Below are 18,649 nucleotides of genomic sequence, written 5' to 3'. Positions count from 1 at the left end.
TACCACAGCAGCACTGGAGATAGGCTGGTGTGTATGAGCAGCTGTATCTCTCACACTGCCCCGGGGCTTATTGCTCAGCCGCAGCGCAGCCCTTACCTTTGCAGTGCGGGTGGGTGCGTGTGCCTGTGGCCAGGTTGGGAGTTAGAGGCAGTGGCAGAGGAGTCTCTGAGAAGGCAGAGATAGGGATTAGTCCTCCAGGTCCGGGAGTCTATGCGGCTGGGTGGCACACAGCAACAGCTCTCAAGGCAAGGCAACACCCAAACTGCCTGGCCTGGGTGGAGCTGCTGCTGCTGCTCAACAACCAGTCAGCAGTCATCTTTCACACTCAGAGAGACTCTGTCTGACTGGTCTGAAGCTGGCGGAGGAAGTGGAAGGACTGAGGTGAATACTGGTCACCCGGGGGGAGAGCGGAGCAGCGGAATACAGTGCGCCGGTGGCCAGCTTTTAAAAATAACACTAATTTACCAACTGTCCGCGGCTGCAGGGGGTGGGTTGACGGGCCCCTAGAAGCTTCAGGCCCTTGGGCAACTGCCCAGCAAGCCCAATTGAAAAGATGGCCCTGACACAGGAGCTGGGTTTGGGATTGAGATGACCCAGGGGCTGGGTTTGGGGCTGAGATGACACAGGGGCTGGGTTTGGGACTCGGAGATGCAGGGTCTGGTTTTGAGGCTGAGAGACGCAGGGTCTGGGGAATGAAGCTGGGAGACGAAGAGTCTGGAGGATGAAGCTGAGAGATACGGGTGGGGAATGAAGTGATGATTGGAGAGGAGATGAGTGGATGGCTGGAGATGGGGAGACATAGGGGGAAGATGCTGGAGACACATGGATGGTGCTGGAAAGACAAGGGTTGAGGCTGGTGCAATCCAGGCGAGAATGAGGCTGGAGAGACATGAGAGGATAAGGTTGAGAAACAGTTGGGAATGAGGCTGGAGAGACAGTTGGGGATGAGCCAATGGCCAACCTGCATGTGCCTACTGGGAGGGGATAGGGGGCCCCAAAAATATGAATGTGACGGGCCCCAAGATTTCTGTTGCCGACCCTGGTTACAACTGCAGATATTTTTAATCAGGTCTTTCCCAACTTGATCCGTATATACTTAATTTAAATCTCTGTGGGGGCAATTGAATTGTTTATGAGGTGGCTACTTTTTTAGAGCACCTGATGGAGCAATTCCATTATTGCTCCATTGGCATTTTTGCTAGCAGCCTCAAGAGGGTGCGAGCAAAAATGTGTGACAATACTGTGGTTTGGGCTCCCAAACCACAGTTTGTGCGCCCTAACCAGGACTTTAGACAGGTTTATCCATTTTACACTGCTAAACCCGGTCTAATAGGGTGGTAATTAATTGGCACCAAGAACAATTGAATTGTAACACTGGGCACCCATTAATTAATAAATTATCGCTGCTTACAAAACAATTGAATCGCCCTCTCTGTGTCACGTTAATTGGGGATAGGTAATAGACAATAATGTTGACTTTGTGGTACAGCTTTTCTATAACTGAAACATTGAAGATCTCAAGTTCCCATGGGCTTTTTGATATCGTATCTACCTACAATTTGAAAATGACAATCAAATCTGATTAATTTTGTAAATCATCATTTGAAGCTCTGAACCTGATTGTAATGATTGAGTATGTGTGTAATGAATTGATTGTGGTCCAATAACAATATAAAACATTAGATGACCCAAGGTGAAAATGCATCTTTTATCATTTACAAATATATATGATAAACATGACATATTAGTATAGTATATTTTATGCAGCTGATTGCAAGCTATTGCCCTCTGATGTCAGACAACTGAGAGCTCATTTATATCCCTTTCACATGCAATCACAAACTGGGGTTTTGCATGTGAACGTGCATCGACCCGGGTCAGGCTTATGTCTGAAAAGTCTGACCCGGGTTGACAGTCCCGGCCAGCAAGACATGCAGGGTCACGCCTTAGAGAAGTCATTGGCCGGGGACAGTAGCACTTGGAGATGACTTCATCTCCAAGCACCCATTGAAAGCCAGAAGACTCGGGTCACTGGGAGCCCCGGGTCCATTGTGAATGGTGACGACTCGGGAAAAACCCGGGTCGTCAGCCATGTGTGAAAGGGGTAAGTACAGAAAACCCTAGCTTCTACCTGTGCTTAGTGTCCCGGGTCCGAGCTGGGTTATAGCCGGGGTTTTATGTCTGAAAGGGGTATTACACATGTTTTGCCCATTGTGATCCAGGTTGTTCTGAACTAAAAGCACATTTTAATAGCAAATCTGAGGATCATTATAATGTATGCAGCTGTTCACATAAGCATTTCAATACAATTTACCACTTTGGACCGGTTTATAAATGATCATTATTAGGAAGAATCACATAACTAAAGCACCATTACTGAAAGTACATTAATGTGAGTGTAAATCCAATTATGCTATGTTACCTTGGGGCCTGGCAGTCCTATTCCTGATTCTCCCTGAAATCCTGGTGGACCGGTGAGACCTCTATCACCCTGTGAAGAAAATCCAACAAATACAATTGCTGTGGGATAGGGAACGTGGAAATGTAGCAAGCGTAAAGTGCACATAAGTTTCTCAAAACAAGGTAGACTTATAATGTATAATCTATTGCCTAATTTAATGGAATCAACTGCTTAAAATTAATTTAAAACAGCAATGACGTAACAAAGCCAACATCAATGGGCTGTTTTTGGGCAGCAACAATGTGAGCGTATGGGACCACCCTAACTTGTGGGACTGTCATGAGAGTGTCATAGGCGTGTATCTAAAGCTCCGTGCCATTCTGAATTGCGTACTTGTTGAAGGGAAACCTGTTTTCGAAAGATCTCTTGCACCCATCATGGGACTTCTGCATGTGCCGATACCAATGTCAACGGTTGTGCAACCGGGGTAAAAACAATGGGCGGCACTAGTTTCCTCTTGCAGACACACACACACCCTGCAATAGCCCTATGGACTCCTGCATTAGCACATGATAGTAAGTCTAGCTTCCGTGGCTGCCCGCGACTTCAGCCGCTTCCAGTGCGACTCAGAATCGGACCCAGAGTTGCTATTTTTTCACACACGTCTATACCATTGAATTATTTTATAAGGTAATTAACATAAAGTTTGATATTTACTTCAGTTCTTTCTGCATGCTGCATGTCATCCTATGCAGCAAACTCTACAAAATGTTTCACTGATGATTCCTGCTTATTGGTATGGTCAACCTAATGTTGGTGCCTGTAACGCAAGGAAACTAAGGTGTTGATGTATCAAACAGTGAAAAAAGTGAAGTGGACTAGTGAAGAAGTTGCCCATAGCAACCAATCAGCTTCTATCATTTTATAGATTGTACTTGATAAATGCTACCTCAAAGCTGGTTGGTTGATATGCGCAACTTCTCCACTGGTTCACCTAAATCACTTGTTTAGGGTTACAAGGAGCTGACACTGGGATTGGAAGTGTTGTCTCTGGCAGATGTCTCAGTGTCATGGTTGTTCTACCAGTGCATTTAACCACTGAGCCTTATTTGTGAGGTAGATGAACATATATCAATAAAAGGAATTGTACTGTTTCACTTAGTGTATATATAGAATAACTTCAATGCTTATAACAGGAATTGTACAATTTCACTTAGTGTATATATAGAATAACTTTAATGATTAATGTCTGATCTGATCTATGTGTTTATTCCTATTTTTATTTCCTTACCTTTTGTCCTTGAAATCCTTCAGGGCCCTGATCTCCTGGGGGTCCTTGAATACCCTATTAAAAATTAAATTTGTTACAATTTGGTTATTTTTGGTTATGACACCCAAACCGTTAAATATTTGTAAATGCAGAGGGGAATTACAGGGTTGTCTTGAAGACCTAATGTAATTTTTGTTGTCATTTTCATTCTTCCTTAAATAAATGAAACCTGTAGATACTATGTCATCCCTCTTCCATACATTGTTCTGTAGCTACAGTATGTCAGTGTGCTACAGCAGGGCCGTAACTAGGGTGGTGCGACGTGCCATAGCACAGGGCACCACAGGGCAGGGGGCACTGTTTGGGTCTGTCAATGTTCCTGTTTATTATCATTCTCACTTGTAGCTTCCTCTTCTTTTATCCCCAGTATCTCCTGGCCTCTCCTATCTCTTCCCTGGCCCTTCCCCAAAAAGTCTAGTTACGGCTCTGTGTTACAGCACATAGCATATTACTACCCTACACAATTCATCCCCATGACGTACAAGTAAAAATATCAGAAGCTACAATTCTGAGAGCCAATAAATTGAGTAAGTAATTAATAGAATTAACAGGTTATATTCTCATCATTATTGTTTTTTTAGCCCACAAAAAAGATTCCCCCATTTGTATAAGGCAGTGTTTCCCAACTGCTGTCCTCAGGAACCCTTAACAGTGTATATTTTTTAGATCTCCTAGCGAGTGCACAGGCGGACAATGGGCCTGATTGATTACGGATCGCTATTGCAATCGCAGTTGCGATTACGCACGCAGACCAGCTGCAAAAATATTAATGAATGCTATTGCAATGCTATCTCACAGCCAGCATAGAGATGCCCACTGCCGCCCACTACCGCTATCTCACTTCCGTAATACCTTGCAGTCTTGCGTATACATCGGGAACATCGAGTAACATTGGCCCCACACGCACAATTGCAACAGGTCTGACTTTACTCAGAAATTGCTAACCTTGTCGCACGCAGTGACTACACAAGCTGCATATGCTGTCACAGTGTCTAATTTCTGCACGCCCATGCAACGGCGTTCAAACGGACATACACGCCTGTATTTCTCCAACCACTCCCACCCCCAAATGTCATTCACTCTGCGATGGATTCCTATCTGCGTAGGTGATCGCAGAGCGTATGCACCATAGTGCGCATGCACCACAGTGCGCGGTATGCACCATCGTCCGATCTGAGTATGCTGCTGCAGTTGCGATCCATAATGAATCAGGCCCAATATCCACAGGGATAGCGAATTATATCAATTGTGATACTGAGGGGAACTGTAAAACATGCACTGTTAGGGGTCCCTGGGACTGTACTTGTGACTAATGAACAGTAAGCCATTCTCTCCATCAGTCTTTGCCTAATAGGTAAAGCATTTAGATTCAAATACAATATTTTTGCTAAAGCGTTTTCTTACCTGCACACCTCTCAGCCCTCTAGTGCCAGCTGGACCTTCAGGACCCTATATAAGCAAAATAAATATGTTAAAGTACAGTTTAGCTACAACGGCTGCAATAGAGCTTTCCATACCAATGTCATTGTTTTGTTACATACCCGATCTCCCTTGATACCAGGAATACCACATTCTCCTCTCTCTCCCTACAAAAATGATGGGAAAAAATTGGCCAATGGTAATTCTCTTATTGGAATCTCATTATTTGAATTGTGAAATAAAATACATAATAATCTATACTTATAATAAAGTTGCAATGGTTGTGTCTGTACATAGAATTTTTTGGGGAGAAATTAACTATGTATGAACTATGGAGACAATTTTTTTTTTTCAGAATTTTTGTTTGTCTGTTCGTCCCGGCATCACACAAATACTACGGGATTAATTTTGGATTGTGTTTTCAATAATATATAGCTTAGTCACCTAGAAAGAAATTGAGGTATGGATTGTGACATCAGGGAGAGAAGCAAAAAAAAAAACCAGATGCTTGACACACTTGGCACATGTAGTGTGCAGGCTCTTCAAGCCAAAAATGACTAGATGCATATTAATATAATTTTTTGGGGACAAATATACTTTTAGGGACTGTTTATGAACTATGGAGGCAAAAAAATATATATATCAGAATTTGCATAGGCCCCTCAAGTACAAAATTACTATATGTACATAAATATATATATACATATATATATATATATATATATATATAAATATATATATATAGCACACCTCAAATGCAAACAGTTATATATGTAGTCATATATAAATACATAGATATATACATCTCAAGAACTATTTTTTTGCAGGAAACTATATATTAAGCACTAATCAGGCAGCGTATCTTGACTCATGAAGTTGCAGTATACATGTGAATCCAGTAAATGGTGCACGAAGATGAATACTACATATTATAGAGTTGCTGCTCATGTTACTTGCAACCTTTCAGTGTTACTGTAGTTTATGTGTCTTGCTCACAAATTAGTAGCCCCAAGCATCTTTTTGTGTTAATCCCTGAAGGAAAAACTGCAAATTTTGTTTACAAAGACATTTTGTGATCAATGTCTACAATATAAAATATACATCACAATATTAGATGCCACTACTGTTTTGTAAAATTAGTTCCATTGAGCAATAACAGACATCCACGCGAGCAAAGCTGCGGACAAATGCTAGTTAAATAATAAAGAGGAAATCCAAGTATGGCATTGGTATAACAAGTGTAACATGTAATCTACAGTAGATGCAGTGGACTGTCTACATTACCTGCTCTCCTTTATACCCAGGTTTCCCCTGTAAGAAAAAGAATTAAACTACAGTATAATAATAACAATAATAATAATAATGACAGAGCATACATTTTACATTGTGACTAATCTCATATATATTGTTTTTTTGTATAATTAATAATAATCATTCTGGAAATATAGCAGAAAACATTATAATGTGGAAAGTGCAAAATTGTGTGTCCACAAATGTGGACTCCTTACCCATAAATACTTCCATAAGATGTCAAATAATTTCTCAATTTTCATTTTTTTTTAAATACCAAACATACTCTTAATTACTTTTCCTATGCTCATGGCACAGACTAATTACTGCTGTCTAATGGGAAATTCATCACTGACTTTGTGATTTTGCCTAGTTAATAAGATAACTGTAAAGACCCCTACACATGGAACAATATTGCCAATGATCCGACGGATTGGAATGATAAATCAGCAGTATCGTTCAGTATGTAGGCACGATATTGTGCATTGCGCGTTCCCATGGGGTCGTCTGTTGCTTCGCCTGATCTTTCTGCATGTTCAAAAGATCAGGTGAAACGACTGACGATCCCATGCAGCTCTTTGAATGGGGGGCAGCATATCGGGCAGACGGACACTGGATCTCCCCGTGTGTAGGGACCACCCAATATGTCGACCCTTGGATCATCGGTTACCCACCTTAAGAGACAGGACTGATATGTGTGTTAAATAAGTGGATTTGACTCCTGGTACTAACTTCTTAAGGTCTTGCACAAATCCCAGTCATGGAAAATGCAGTATTATATTAAAATATGTGTCCTTCAAAGGTTTCTAATTGTGAGCTACTGTATTATACTATTACTGTATACTACACACTTTTGTGTGTGTTTACTATTGCACATACTGTTGGTATTGCTATGCCAACAGTACTGTATGTGCAACAGTAACCAAGAAAAAAGTGTCACATGCTCAATTGTTCTGCCCATTTTTTCTTCAGTAATGACTTTGGATGATTATACTTTGCTAGATTTTACTACCCATTGAGAGACTTCTCAGTGTCCCACCACCCATTGTATAAAGCAGTGGTTCCCAAACTTTCTTGTACCACAGCGCCCTAGAGTATCAGCATAGTTTTCATAGCCACCCTGGGCCAAAAGTTTGTTATTGAGAAATTCAGAAAAAATTTAATAAAGTAGTAAAGTGAAGTAAATTGTGCTTACCTGTCATCCTTAGGGTCAGTTATGGGGTGGTGGACAGGTTTGAACTTCTGTTTGTCCACATATTTACATTACACTGACCATAAATAATTTTATTTGGTGCTGGACCACCACCCTGAGGCACCCCTGCAAGTGTCCCAAGGCACCCCTGGGTGCCACGGCACACAGTTTGGGAACCACTGGTATAAAATGTAATATTCTGCTATTATATTTGTATTTGTTTATAATCTATATGAAGCATATTGTATTGGTTTTACAGTCTTACCTCTAGTCCATCTCTTCCAGGAATACCGTTAAGTCCAGATTCACCCTACAACGAAGAAAGATGTAACATATTTTACATAGAATTCATGATTCCCATACTGTAGAAATTAGATGAGAACACAGAAACAATCCAATAGTAGAAAACAGGTATTATATAGATCACTTTGGGCAATCAGTAGCTTAGCTCCAAGGACATGTTATGGCTTGCTCATATACATGTGATAGAAAAAAGCATGAAACTGTCTGAAGACACAAGCACGCTGTAGTCACATTATGTCATCCTTTTCCATGCATCGTGCTTTACCTACATAATCCATCATGCTAGAGTGTGATCATTATTGAATGAGAAATTGCCAATGCTGCCTTCTACAGTTTTAAATGCAGCATTTCTATTTTAGAATACAGTATAATTACACCATTTATAATACACCATTGTCATTTATTTTCATGCATTTATTAACACAATGAAAGTTCACTGAAGGAAGATACTGTATGTTAGAGCAAGCCCTTTAGGTGGGAATTCTTGGGATAATTCTAATTCCTACCGCAGAAAATAAGCAAGATGAAAAAAAAAAGAGTGAACAAGATGTATATTATATTAATATAATTCTATGACCGTCACGCCTGCTCTGCTGCTCCCCGTCCCCCATTCCGTAGTGGCTCTGCCCTCTCTGTCTAGTCTCCCTCGCAGTGGCAGCCGTTGGGGACACGCCCAGGCTTCCACTGCGTACATTGAGGAGACAGGACAGACCTTCTACACTACAATTATTATGTAGATAATAATAATAATAATAATAATAATAATAATAATATACAGGTGACACTAATACATATGGCTCAATGCCCCCCTATTGTGAAATATAAGACTATTAAATGTCAACAAGAGTTCTTAGAACATATAAAAGCAACACTCCTCTCAAGCCCAAGGTAAATTCTAATATAATTATGTTTCAAAGTAAAAATGTTTTATCCTTATAATATAGAACTGATAGATTTTGTCCATGAAATTAAACATGGTAGTTTGTTTTTATTATTTTTTAACAACATTTTGGTATGCTTATTTTATAACAGAGAAGCAATAGGTACTGTTCAAATACACAAGTAGAAGTACAGTAAAATTAATTCAGCTAAAGGCAAAATGAGCCAGGTGTCTGGTACACAGGTAAACAGCGGAAGCAGTTCAGAAGCTGGAAGTCCTGGATGATCACTAGTCTGTCACAGGAAAGTAGGAGGCATGTGTCTTTATAGCGCTTGCTCCAGACAAAAATTCTCGAAAAGGGTCTATCTCTAAAGGAATGAAAAGTGGAGCTAGATGAATTGCTTTCCTGCAGAATTGATGAACTTGACTTCTAATCGTGAGCACAATTGGATCAGGCCTAACAGGTGCACACATTACACCTCAAGCCAAAACAGTTTTCTAAATTATTGAGAGACATAATTCAGGACCTTGATTCATGACATAACCTCCGCTCCTCCACCTTTACCAGGAGAATGTTCCTGGTGCAATCCAGGGCAGGATCTTCAAAGTGTTCTTCTATCTGCCTAATCTCTTGGTACTTGGTCTTGAAATAATGGTACATCTCTGTCTTGGATGCTGGCAAACTGCACTAGCAGTGTAGCATTGATACTGGGACATGCGTCCTTTGCTGAGAAAGCACTTCTACTGCTTTCTGCTACCTGGTACCTGTAGTATATCTTGAACTGAGTCATTTCAGGCATTCCAGAAAGAATGGTGATGGTTTCTGCAGATAGCTGTAAATTAATTGGACAGTCCAGGAAAACATAATCCTTTATAGACGGGATCCGGTCTATTGATCGACAATACTGTCGACCTTTTTACTGTCTATGGACCAAACTCAATTAGCCGCGAAAAGTGCCATTTGGAGAAAAGTTTTCTCCGATTTCCACTTTTCGCCTGTTTTCAAAGTATCTCCATATTCAATCTCCAGGAGTTTTTGTCTAGGCGAAAACTCCATAGGCAAAAACAGGCAAAAAAGTTTCTCCAGAAAAAGGCAGGAGAAAATAAGTGCAAAATCCATATTTGGGGTAGAAATGTGGGGATTTGGTTCAGAACCCTTTGGACACCCACCTAATGACTAATTAGTCAAAAAAAATATTAAAAATATCTTAATTCACCCCAAAAAAAGGACGTCGTTTTTGGGGCAAAAATGTAGAAAGTATTGGAAAAATGTAACAAAGTGGGGGACCTGGTATTTTGGGAGCTATATGGATGAGACAGGTGTTTTCGAGATTGCAGGAGGCTGCAGCAGGTATACTAGTACCCATCTTCATGTAACCCAAAGTTAACTACGGTACTTAATTTTCTGAAAAAACATTGCTTTCAATAATTTTTCCACACATATGCAAATATGCATATAAAAGCCCTTTGCCTCAAAATAAGTTCACTAAATACCTTTAATAGGGCTACTACTATTATTCTATATTGATTCCCAGGGTCACCAATGCTTTTTATGGGGTACAGACTGATTTCCTCCAAAAAGATGTCCTTTTCACTAGTTTCGCTTTGTAAAACATTTGCCTATTCGCGTTTCCGCCTGTTCTACAATTGAGTAGGGCGAAAAGTGGGGACATGCATGGAGCAAACATCACGTATAAACAGGCGAATGAGGCGAATTCAGTCCGCTTTTTGCCAGACGGCACTTTTTGCAGCTAATTGAATTCATCCCTATCTTTCAATCCACACCCTTATATACAAATCCCTATACTGTAATTAATTAGCAACAATGATCATTAAAATAAATGTTCCCTTGTATGACATTGTTTTTTATTATATGTTCGTTGGCCCCTAAATGATTTCAAACATTCACCTCTAAATGACTATGAACTTTCTTCTATGGTGCCTCCTCTTTTTAATGTTAAAATTGTCAGCATTGAAAACAAGATGCCATATAGGGAAGATAACACATTTTACTAAACAATTACTATTTTGAACTAGGGGTTAATTATGTCACATGATATATATAAAAAAGAAAGAACATAAAAAATGTACCTTACTACCCCTCAATCCAGGAATACCATCATCACCTGGCCGACCCTTTTTACCCTAGAGAACAGAAAAGGCAGCATTACAATATAAATCATCAAATCTATGTTAAGATACAACATGCTATATACAGTATAGTATATGTGAATTTCATATCAATAAGTTGACACACCACGATGTCTACATTATGTCGACATTGTTAAAATGTCAACATGCAACAAGTCGATATTGTCAGAATGTCAACATTAAGTTGTGGCTGCAGACGAGAGGGTTAGGGGGAAGTTAGGGTTAGGCTGCGTGGGGAGGGGTGGTCAGGCACTAGAGGGAGGGTTAGTGTGTAGGGGTTATGGAAGGAATCCTCATTGGAATGCAGGAGCATCAGAGGTCTGACCCAGAAGTGATGGTCACATGACTGCTGGGACCCGGAAGCCGCCATGGAGCCGCTGCAGCCATCAGAAGCAAATAAGTGATTGGGTGACCAGGGACAATATGTCAACATTCTAATATGTTGACATTCATCAGTATCTACATGATGAATGTCACCAAGATCAATACTGACATTATGACCCTGTCGACATTATCATGTTGACATTATGACTGTTGACATAGAATAGCACACGCCAGTCTGTATAATGAAATTCAAGTAGGAGGCACTCCAGGAGTAATTATGTATTATTAAAAAAAACACCAAGACTTTACACATCCAACGTTTTAGTTATACTGTTACTTTCATCAGGGTCATAGAGGTGAACATCAATGATCTATGTGGTACCATTATGCGCAGATATGTGCACAGCCCTACACTGATACGATACTAATTGAAATGACCACCTAGCAAGGGTGTAGCTATAGTGGGTGCCGGGGGTGCCATTGATGTGGGGCCCAGAGGCTTTGGTGGCCCCGAACCCGTCATATAGTTGTCAATCAAGTTATGCAATTGGCTGATTAGCAAATTGGTCTCAGCCTGAAAAGGGTTACTTATAAGCGCTCATATAGGTGGCGGTCTCTATTTCTGCTTCTCAGTAAAGCTCTACACTGATATGATCCATCCCCCATGCTCCTGTTTCACCCTCACAGCCACAGCTGAGCTAATCAGTGTGCCTGTGGGTCTGCCATGCAAGCTTCCAAAGTTGCCCGTAAAGTTGGAGCACTTGAAGCGTTACCTACGGCATCTAATGTGCAAAAATTAAACAGGACACTTCTATGGGGCATAAAATGAACAACCACTGTGAAGAGAGGTGTCTCTGATAAACATTAGGGTGGGGGCCTCTTCAAAGTGTTGCTATGGGGTCCACAAAGTTCTGGATATGCCCCTGCCACCTAGAGTTAATAATTTTAACTATTATTTGAAATTCAGAGTTCTGTATCAAATGATGGTAGCTACAAGTTGGAACTCCCTTATCCTGCCATGATGGGAACATTGTGGAAGAAAAAAATGGTAGATATATAATAGATAAATAATCGATTGTTTTCTTTAAACAAGTGAACAGAATATTTATTTGCAAATTGTTGGGTCAATTCAGAGTTTTATGCAATAATGCAAATATGCCACAATTGCACTTGGATCTAAATGCTGATATATTTGCATGTATGCAGAGTTGTATGCATCTATATGACCGCACCGCCCGCAGCCATATAGCCATCATCATAATTACTGCACCAACTATGCCTGATGCAAGAAATTTGTCTGAAGAACACCCCCACAATTCTAATTACACACCATTGACGCGCCCACACTCATATTACATGTGAATGCCACATTGCCACCCCGTTATTCCCATTGGTGATGATGTGACTGAAAATGCGAATTACTCTGAATAGTCCGTTGATGCGTGCGCTCGGCTACAGAGCATGGCCAGAGCTAGGTATTGCAGGATCCATCTGCCGAACAGACTTGTGAGCAAACTCTACATCACACCCCCTTGTGTTATAAGCATGAAGGTAAATACATTGGTATATCTGGACTCTCCCTTAGTAGTAATCACCATAGGCCTATTTTTTATAATCACAAGAAGATACTTTGTAAAAATATGTTTACACTTGTTTAGCAATCAGTATTTGCATTAATGACAGGATGTACTTACAGCAGGTCCTGAAGGTCCCTTTTCACCTTTCTCGCAGGTACAGGCAGGTGACTGCCGACACTGGAAAAAGGATGACACAATGTGATTTAGAAGTTACATTTTGTTTATTCTTAAATATACTGTATACAGGAGAAAACCAATTCAGTCTATATTTATTTTAAAATGTAATTTTAAAGTGTCTTGTAATCATAAGTTATATACATATACAGTGCTGTATTTCAGGGGAAATGCTCAGGAAAGTCGCAGGAACCAGTTGTGATGTCATTGTCGCTGGTTCCTGCAGCCAGTATATGGGTTGGTCACCTGTACACAGATCTGCACGGTATATCTTTCGGATATATCGCATCTACCAAGCTGCCTGGTCGACATGATACAGTATATCTATGAACTACGTGGTTCACAGATGTATTGTGTGTATACATCGGCCGATGGATAGATCGATATATCGTCCAGTGTGTATAGCCAGCATAAGACATCTGCTGCAGCTGAGACCTGCTGTTCCCACGAGGACTGGAGACCTGCTGCGCAGCCAGCCTCCAAAGAGAGGAGTCTTGTGAGAGGTAAGATGATTCTGATGCTTATTGCATGTTTAACACCGTAACAAAAAATAAAGTAAAAAAATAAATACGTTTTTAACAACTCCAATGGAAAATGAAATCATTTGAGAGGAAATTATTATCCTGCTCAGACAGTTGTTTTAGATTCCAGAACTTGAAGCAGCCACAAATATTTAAAATTATTTAATTTTTTATTTTTAGAGCAAGCAGAAGTATAGCTAAGGGTCTGCTCTGCCCCTTGTTTCAGTATCAACAAAAATAAATGATTGTATGCTCAGTCCCCTCCTTGAAATCTCAATTAAAATATAAAAGGAACGGTTAATAACACTTGCAGATTGTATGTATTTGTGTTATACAAACAAAATGTGCTGAAAATAATTTGATTTGTTTGTCTGCCAGAAAAGCTAAAGTTATATAGCACTGTAGGTCTTGTAGTTGACAACTGGAGTACTTACCCCTTCCTCTGCAAGCTCTTTCTGTAAAAAAAAAGACGTAACGCAAATCAGTGAATAGAAATATAAATAAAGTAAATATTGACTTTTATATAGTACTTCACATGCAGTTCTCACTACAAATGTTAAAATGTTTTTATTATAGAAGTTAAACTTGAGCAGAAATTATGTTTTTTGTATCAATTTAGTTACAATAATCCTACTTCTCCAATGGATGACACCTAATTATATTTTTTTATTGACTTAACAAAGTGTAGACCTAGCCTATTTTAGCTACCCTACATATCTTGTAAAACATCACCTATGTAAAGCCCAAGAAAAAACTATTTAAAAGGAACAGAGGTAGGAATTTTGAACTGTCATGACAATTTAGTAATGAGCACAATACTGTAATCAACCAACAGATAACACATAATGTCATTATCTACTAAAGTCTCTGCAAATCCATGATCTGTTCTATCTTCCATTTCACGTACTGTATACATATTAATATATTTTGCAGGGCATGACTCTATGAAGAATCCATTGCACTATAAGCAGGATGGTGACATAGTGGTTAGCATTTGAAAAACTTCTGGTGTTAAACTAAACGCATCAGTTGCATGTACAGTATTTGGAGACACCATGTGAATGCTATATTATCAGAAGGAGTAGCAGAGTTCATATCGCATATATGTTTGACCCTATAGGGACAACTTTGGCTATTACCAGAATTCCTAGGGTAGCCATCACTTTAATGAACGTTTAGTATGGAGGTTGCTGACTTTGGCTCAGATTTGACACCAGGAGGAGCCTGTATCTTGATCGGTAAGACTTTGGTTCTTAGTAAAATTATGGAGATATGTGAGTGAGAGGAGCAGTTACTCTCTTGTTGGGACTGTTTTGTTCCTGAGGACTTGGCCAGATACGTTATAACCATTGTATTGAATATTGGTGCATTATATATTAATATTAGCTGATGTGTCTGGTTTCCCCTTGGTAGACTTTAGATATTTACTATTTCCATTTCCTTCATCCCATTTTAACTTGACATATGCTTAGTTCATTTTATGCCTCTGGGGTACAGGAACGCAGTAATATCTATTTTAATAAATTTAGTTTTTTAAACTTTTTTTTTAAATATGAATGAATTGAAGGTGGGTTATAAGACCTTTGTAAAGCTTTTTTTTCTCTACTTAAGTATTTCTTTGTAGACCACATTGGTGGATCTCTCCTCAGGTGCAAGGATCAGCAAGCAGCTGGGTGAGTTCATTCTGGAGCAGGCCAAGTAGAACTGTCCATGTGAGAAGCAGTCTTCCCTCAAGTCAATCCCTGCCACCTTCAGAGACTGCCCCTGGGACTTATGGATAGTTATTGTAAAGCAGACCTTGATGGGAACTGTAGCCTCTTGAACTGGAAGGGGTACTCTGATGATATGAGTGGTATGCATGGTATGAACACCCACTCCCCCCGAGCATAGACGGTGAACCCTGTGGCCTCGATGATATTCCTGTGGATGGCCTTTACTTGCAGCCTGGTACCATTGCAGAGTTTGGGCAGGTTGCAGTTCCGCAGCAACATCACTGAAACCTTGACTTTGAGGAGAAGTTTGTGGTCTGGAAGACCAGGAGGGTTGAGGGTGTTGAGGACCTCCATGGGTTAGTGGACTACCTCATTCATTTGCACTACCGGGTCCACAGACCTGTACCCCGTATCTCACCTTAGAAGGACTGAAGTAGAGTGCCATTAATGATGGTAGCTGTGTCGTTCTTGGGGGTTAGAATGGCATGCTCGCAGAGCCAGTCAATGGACTTTTTTTATGGATATTGGCAATATCAGGGTATATCCTGGCTGTGAGATCTGCTAGGGTCTTCACTACTGTGCCTAGGCCTGCATGGATGTCACCTTTCCCTCAGACTTGGGATACTCTGTGTCTCCCATTTTAAATAGGAGTTCAGAGAATTGCCCAGCGGATACATCACCCCTCAGGTGGACCCTCATGTTCTTCCTGAGAGAGAGTTTCTAAATGAGGTGCCACAGATATGATGCCTTGACGTACATCTTAACTTTGTCAGCAATAGTTCCTCGGTGGCATATAAATACATAAGGGGGGCTCTGGTATGGTATTTAAATAAATAAGGGGGGTTCTGGGCTGGCATATACATACATAAATGGAGGCTCTGGGCTGGTATATAAATACAGAAAATAGGGATTTGCCCCCCAGCACACTGTAGCTAAATCAACAAAAAATACTTAAATCCTACATGATAATAGAGATTCAGAGGTATTAGTTACATACATTTGCAAATATATAAATAAGCGCCAGGCCAATCGTCAAGGCTCCTCTATACTGGCGTCCCTAACATTAAAGGGTTCACGTCCAAGAATATAAATACATAAGCGTGGCTCTGGGCTGTTATATACATACATAAGGGTGGCTCTGGGCTGGCATATAAATACGTAAGGATGGCTCTGGGCTGGTATAGACATACATAAGTGGGGCTCTGGTCTGGCATATACATACATACATACGGGGGCGGTTTGGGATTGAAATCCAGCCCGGGAATTTTTTTTGGAAGCAGCCCTAAATGAAGGGGAGGGGGGGGTCTATTTAGGAGGGTGGAGTCTTTCTTGAAAGATGAAGACTTTTGGACTTTCTCTGCTGACTAGCCCCAACATTATTTAGTTGCAACTTGATTTCAAAATTGTCCCAATTCCCCCAACTAGCCCTGTCATTATTAATCTCCCGGCACCTACACATCTTTTGCATCACTTGACACGTAGCAGTGCAGTACTTCCGTTACAGACTGCTGGATAGAAACAGGGGAGATAGGTGCATGCAGGACAGTCATTTATAAAGGAACCATAGCTCATTTCAATAGTATCCAGTGTAGTCTAATAAATAGTTTAGTGTTTCAGTGACCTGGGAAACGTTAAATTAATTTTTTTTGCTGTTTTTATTGCCACAGGCTTTTGTTTATTTTGTAGTCATTAGGTTCATTTGCAGCCCTCCAATTGTGGCTTCATCAAGCATATTCTCCATATCTGTGTGGTTTATTTCAACTCTCCTCATACACTGCAGTGTACAGAATATTAGACAATCCTGCCCAGATCACCTGGGTGTGGCAAAGGCTGGGGATTTGGAAGTGGTTATGATGTCCCAAAGCGGTTTGAGGGTTGAAACTAATGCAGTGACTTCTGACTGTGATATAAGCCAGAATGGACCAGTATGCAAAGGATGGCCAGCTTGGAGGGGAGAAAGGTTCAGTGTGGGAGGGAAGGGTCGGTATTATTATTACCAGTTAATTATACAGCGCAAACATATATTGCAGCACTTACAGAGAATATTTGGACATTCAATCAATCCCTGTCCCAGTGTAGCTTACACTCTATATTCCCTACCACATGCACATAAATTGTGAGAGGATACCAGAGTGCCCAAAGGAAACTCATGCACATACAGGGAGAATATACAAACTCCACACAGGGCCATGGCATGAATTTAACCCATTACCTCAGTATGTGAGGCTGTAATGCTAAACATTAGATGAACTGTAATGCCCAGTAGCTTCTCATTTGTCAGGGTATGTGGGGGGGATTGGATTTCACTTTCAGTCCAGAGCTGCTGTGGACCCCTCACAACTCTCTTCCCCATCACCCCTATAAGGCCATGCCCTGCAGAGCATCAGAGGAGTCCTGGGAGAGAAACATGACTGGCACACAATTGTGACGTTAACTAGTTATCTTCTATCTCTTCAGCTCAGGGGTTCGCAGGAGGGACACAGCCAATTTGGATAATACAGAGCAGAAATGGATTTAGACCTCATGGAGCCCTAAGCAAGATATCAGTTTGGGGCCCCACTCCCTCAACTGCACACAATTTTACATACACTGTCCCCATAGCCGCACACACACACATACACACACTGCCCCCTAGCCGCAGACACACACATGGCCCTCATAGCCACACATACTGCCCCATAGATGCACACACATTGCCCCCATAGCCACACACACACACACTGCTCCATAGCCACACACACACACACTGCCCCATAGCCACACACACACACACACACACATGGCCCCCATAGCCACACACATACACACACATGCCCTTCATAGCCACACACATACACACACTGCCCCATAGTCGCACAGACACACACATGGCCTCCATAGCCGCACACACACACACACACACACACACATGGCCCCCATAGCCACACACACACACACTGCTCCATAGACGCACACACACACATGGCCCCCATAGCCACATACACACACTGCCCCATAGCTGCACACACATGACCCCCATAGCCACACACACACACACACTGCCCCATAACCACACACACACACACTGCCCCATAGCCACAGATACACACATGGCCCCCATAGCCACACACATACACACACTGCCCCATAGCCGCACACACACAGACTGCCCCATAACCGCGCACACACACACACACGGCCCCCATTGCCACACAGACACACACTTCCCCATAGACACACATACACAGACATATGGCCCCCATAGCCACACACACACTTCCCCATAGACGTACACACACACTGCCTCATAGACGCGGACACACACACACATGACGCGACCCCCATAGCCAAACACATACACACACATGCCCTCTATAGCCACAGACATACACACAC

General features: G+C 41.3%; 1 protein-coding gene across 1 annotated transcript in view; it reads right to left on the bottom strand.

Moving 5' to 3' along the window:
- COL28A1 (collagen type XXVIII alpha 1 chain) overlaps nt 1-18,649 on the bottom strand; it is a 74,349-nt gene that overhangs the window by 36,236 nt on the left and 19,464 nt on the right. The window contains exons 4-12 of the mRNA XM_088474856.1: nt 13,997-14,017; nt 12,985-13,044; nt 10,907-10,960; nt 7,898-7,942; nt 6,435-6,461; nt 5,273-5,317; nt 5,136-5,180; nt 3,693-3,746; nt 2,423-2,491 (exon numbers count right to left, since the gene is read on the bottom strand). Of these exons, the coding sequence (XP_088330982.1) occupies nt 2,423-2,491; nt 3,693-3,746; nt 5,136-5,180; nt 5,273-5,317; nt 6,435-6,461; nt 7,898-7,942; nt 10,907-10,960; nt 12,985-13,044; nt 13,997-14,017 (420 nt within the window). The remainder of the gene's footprint in view (nt 1-2,422; nt 2,492-3,692; nt 3,747-5,135; nt 5,181-5,272; nt 5,318-6,434; nt 6,462-7,897; nt 7,943-10,906; nt 10,961-12,984; nt 13,045-13,996; nt 14,018-18,649) is intronic.

Source organism: Taudactylus pleione, unplaced genomic scaffold (assembly GCF_031769625.1).
Source record: "Taudactylus pleione unplaced genomic scaffold, aTauple2 ptg000156l, whole genome shotgun sequence".
Classification (NCBI taxonomy): Eukaryota; Metazoa; Chordata; class Amphibia; order Anura; family Myobatrachidae; genus Taudactylus; species Taudactylus pleione.
This window is presented reverse-complemented; position numbering and strand designations above follow the sequence as displayed.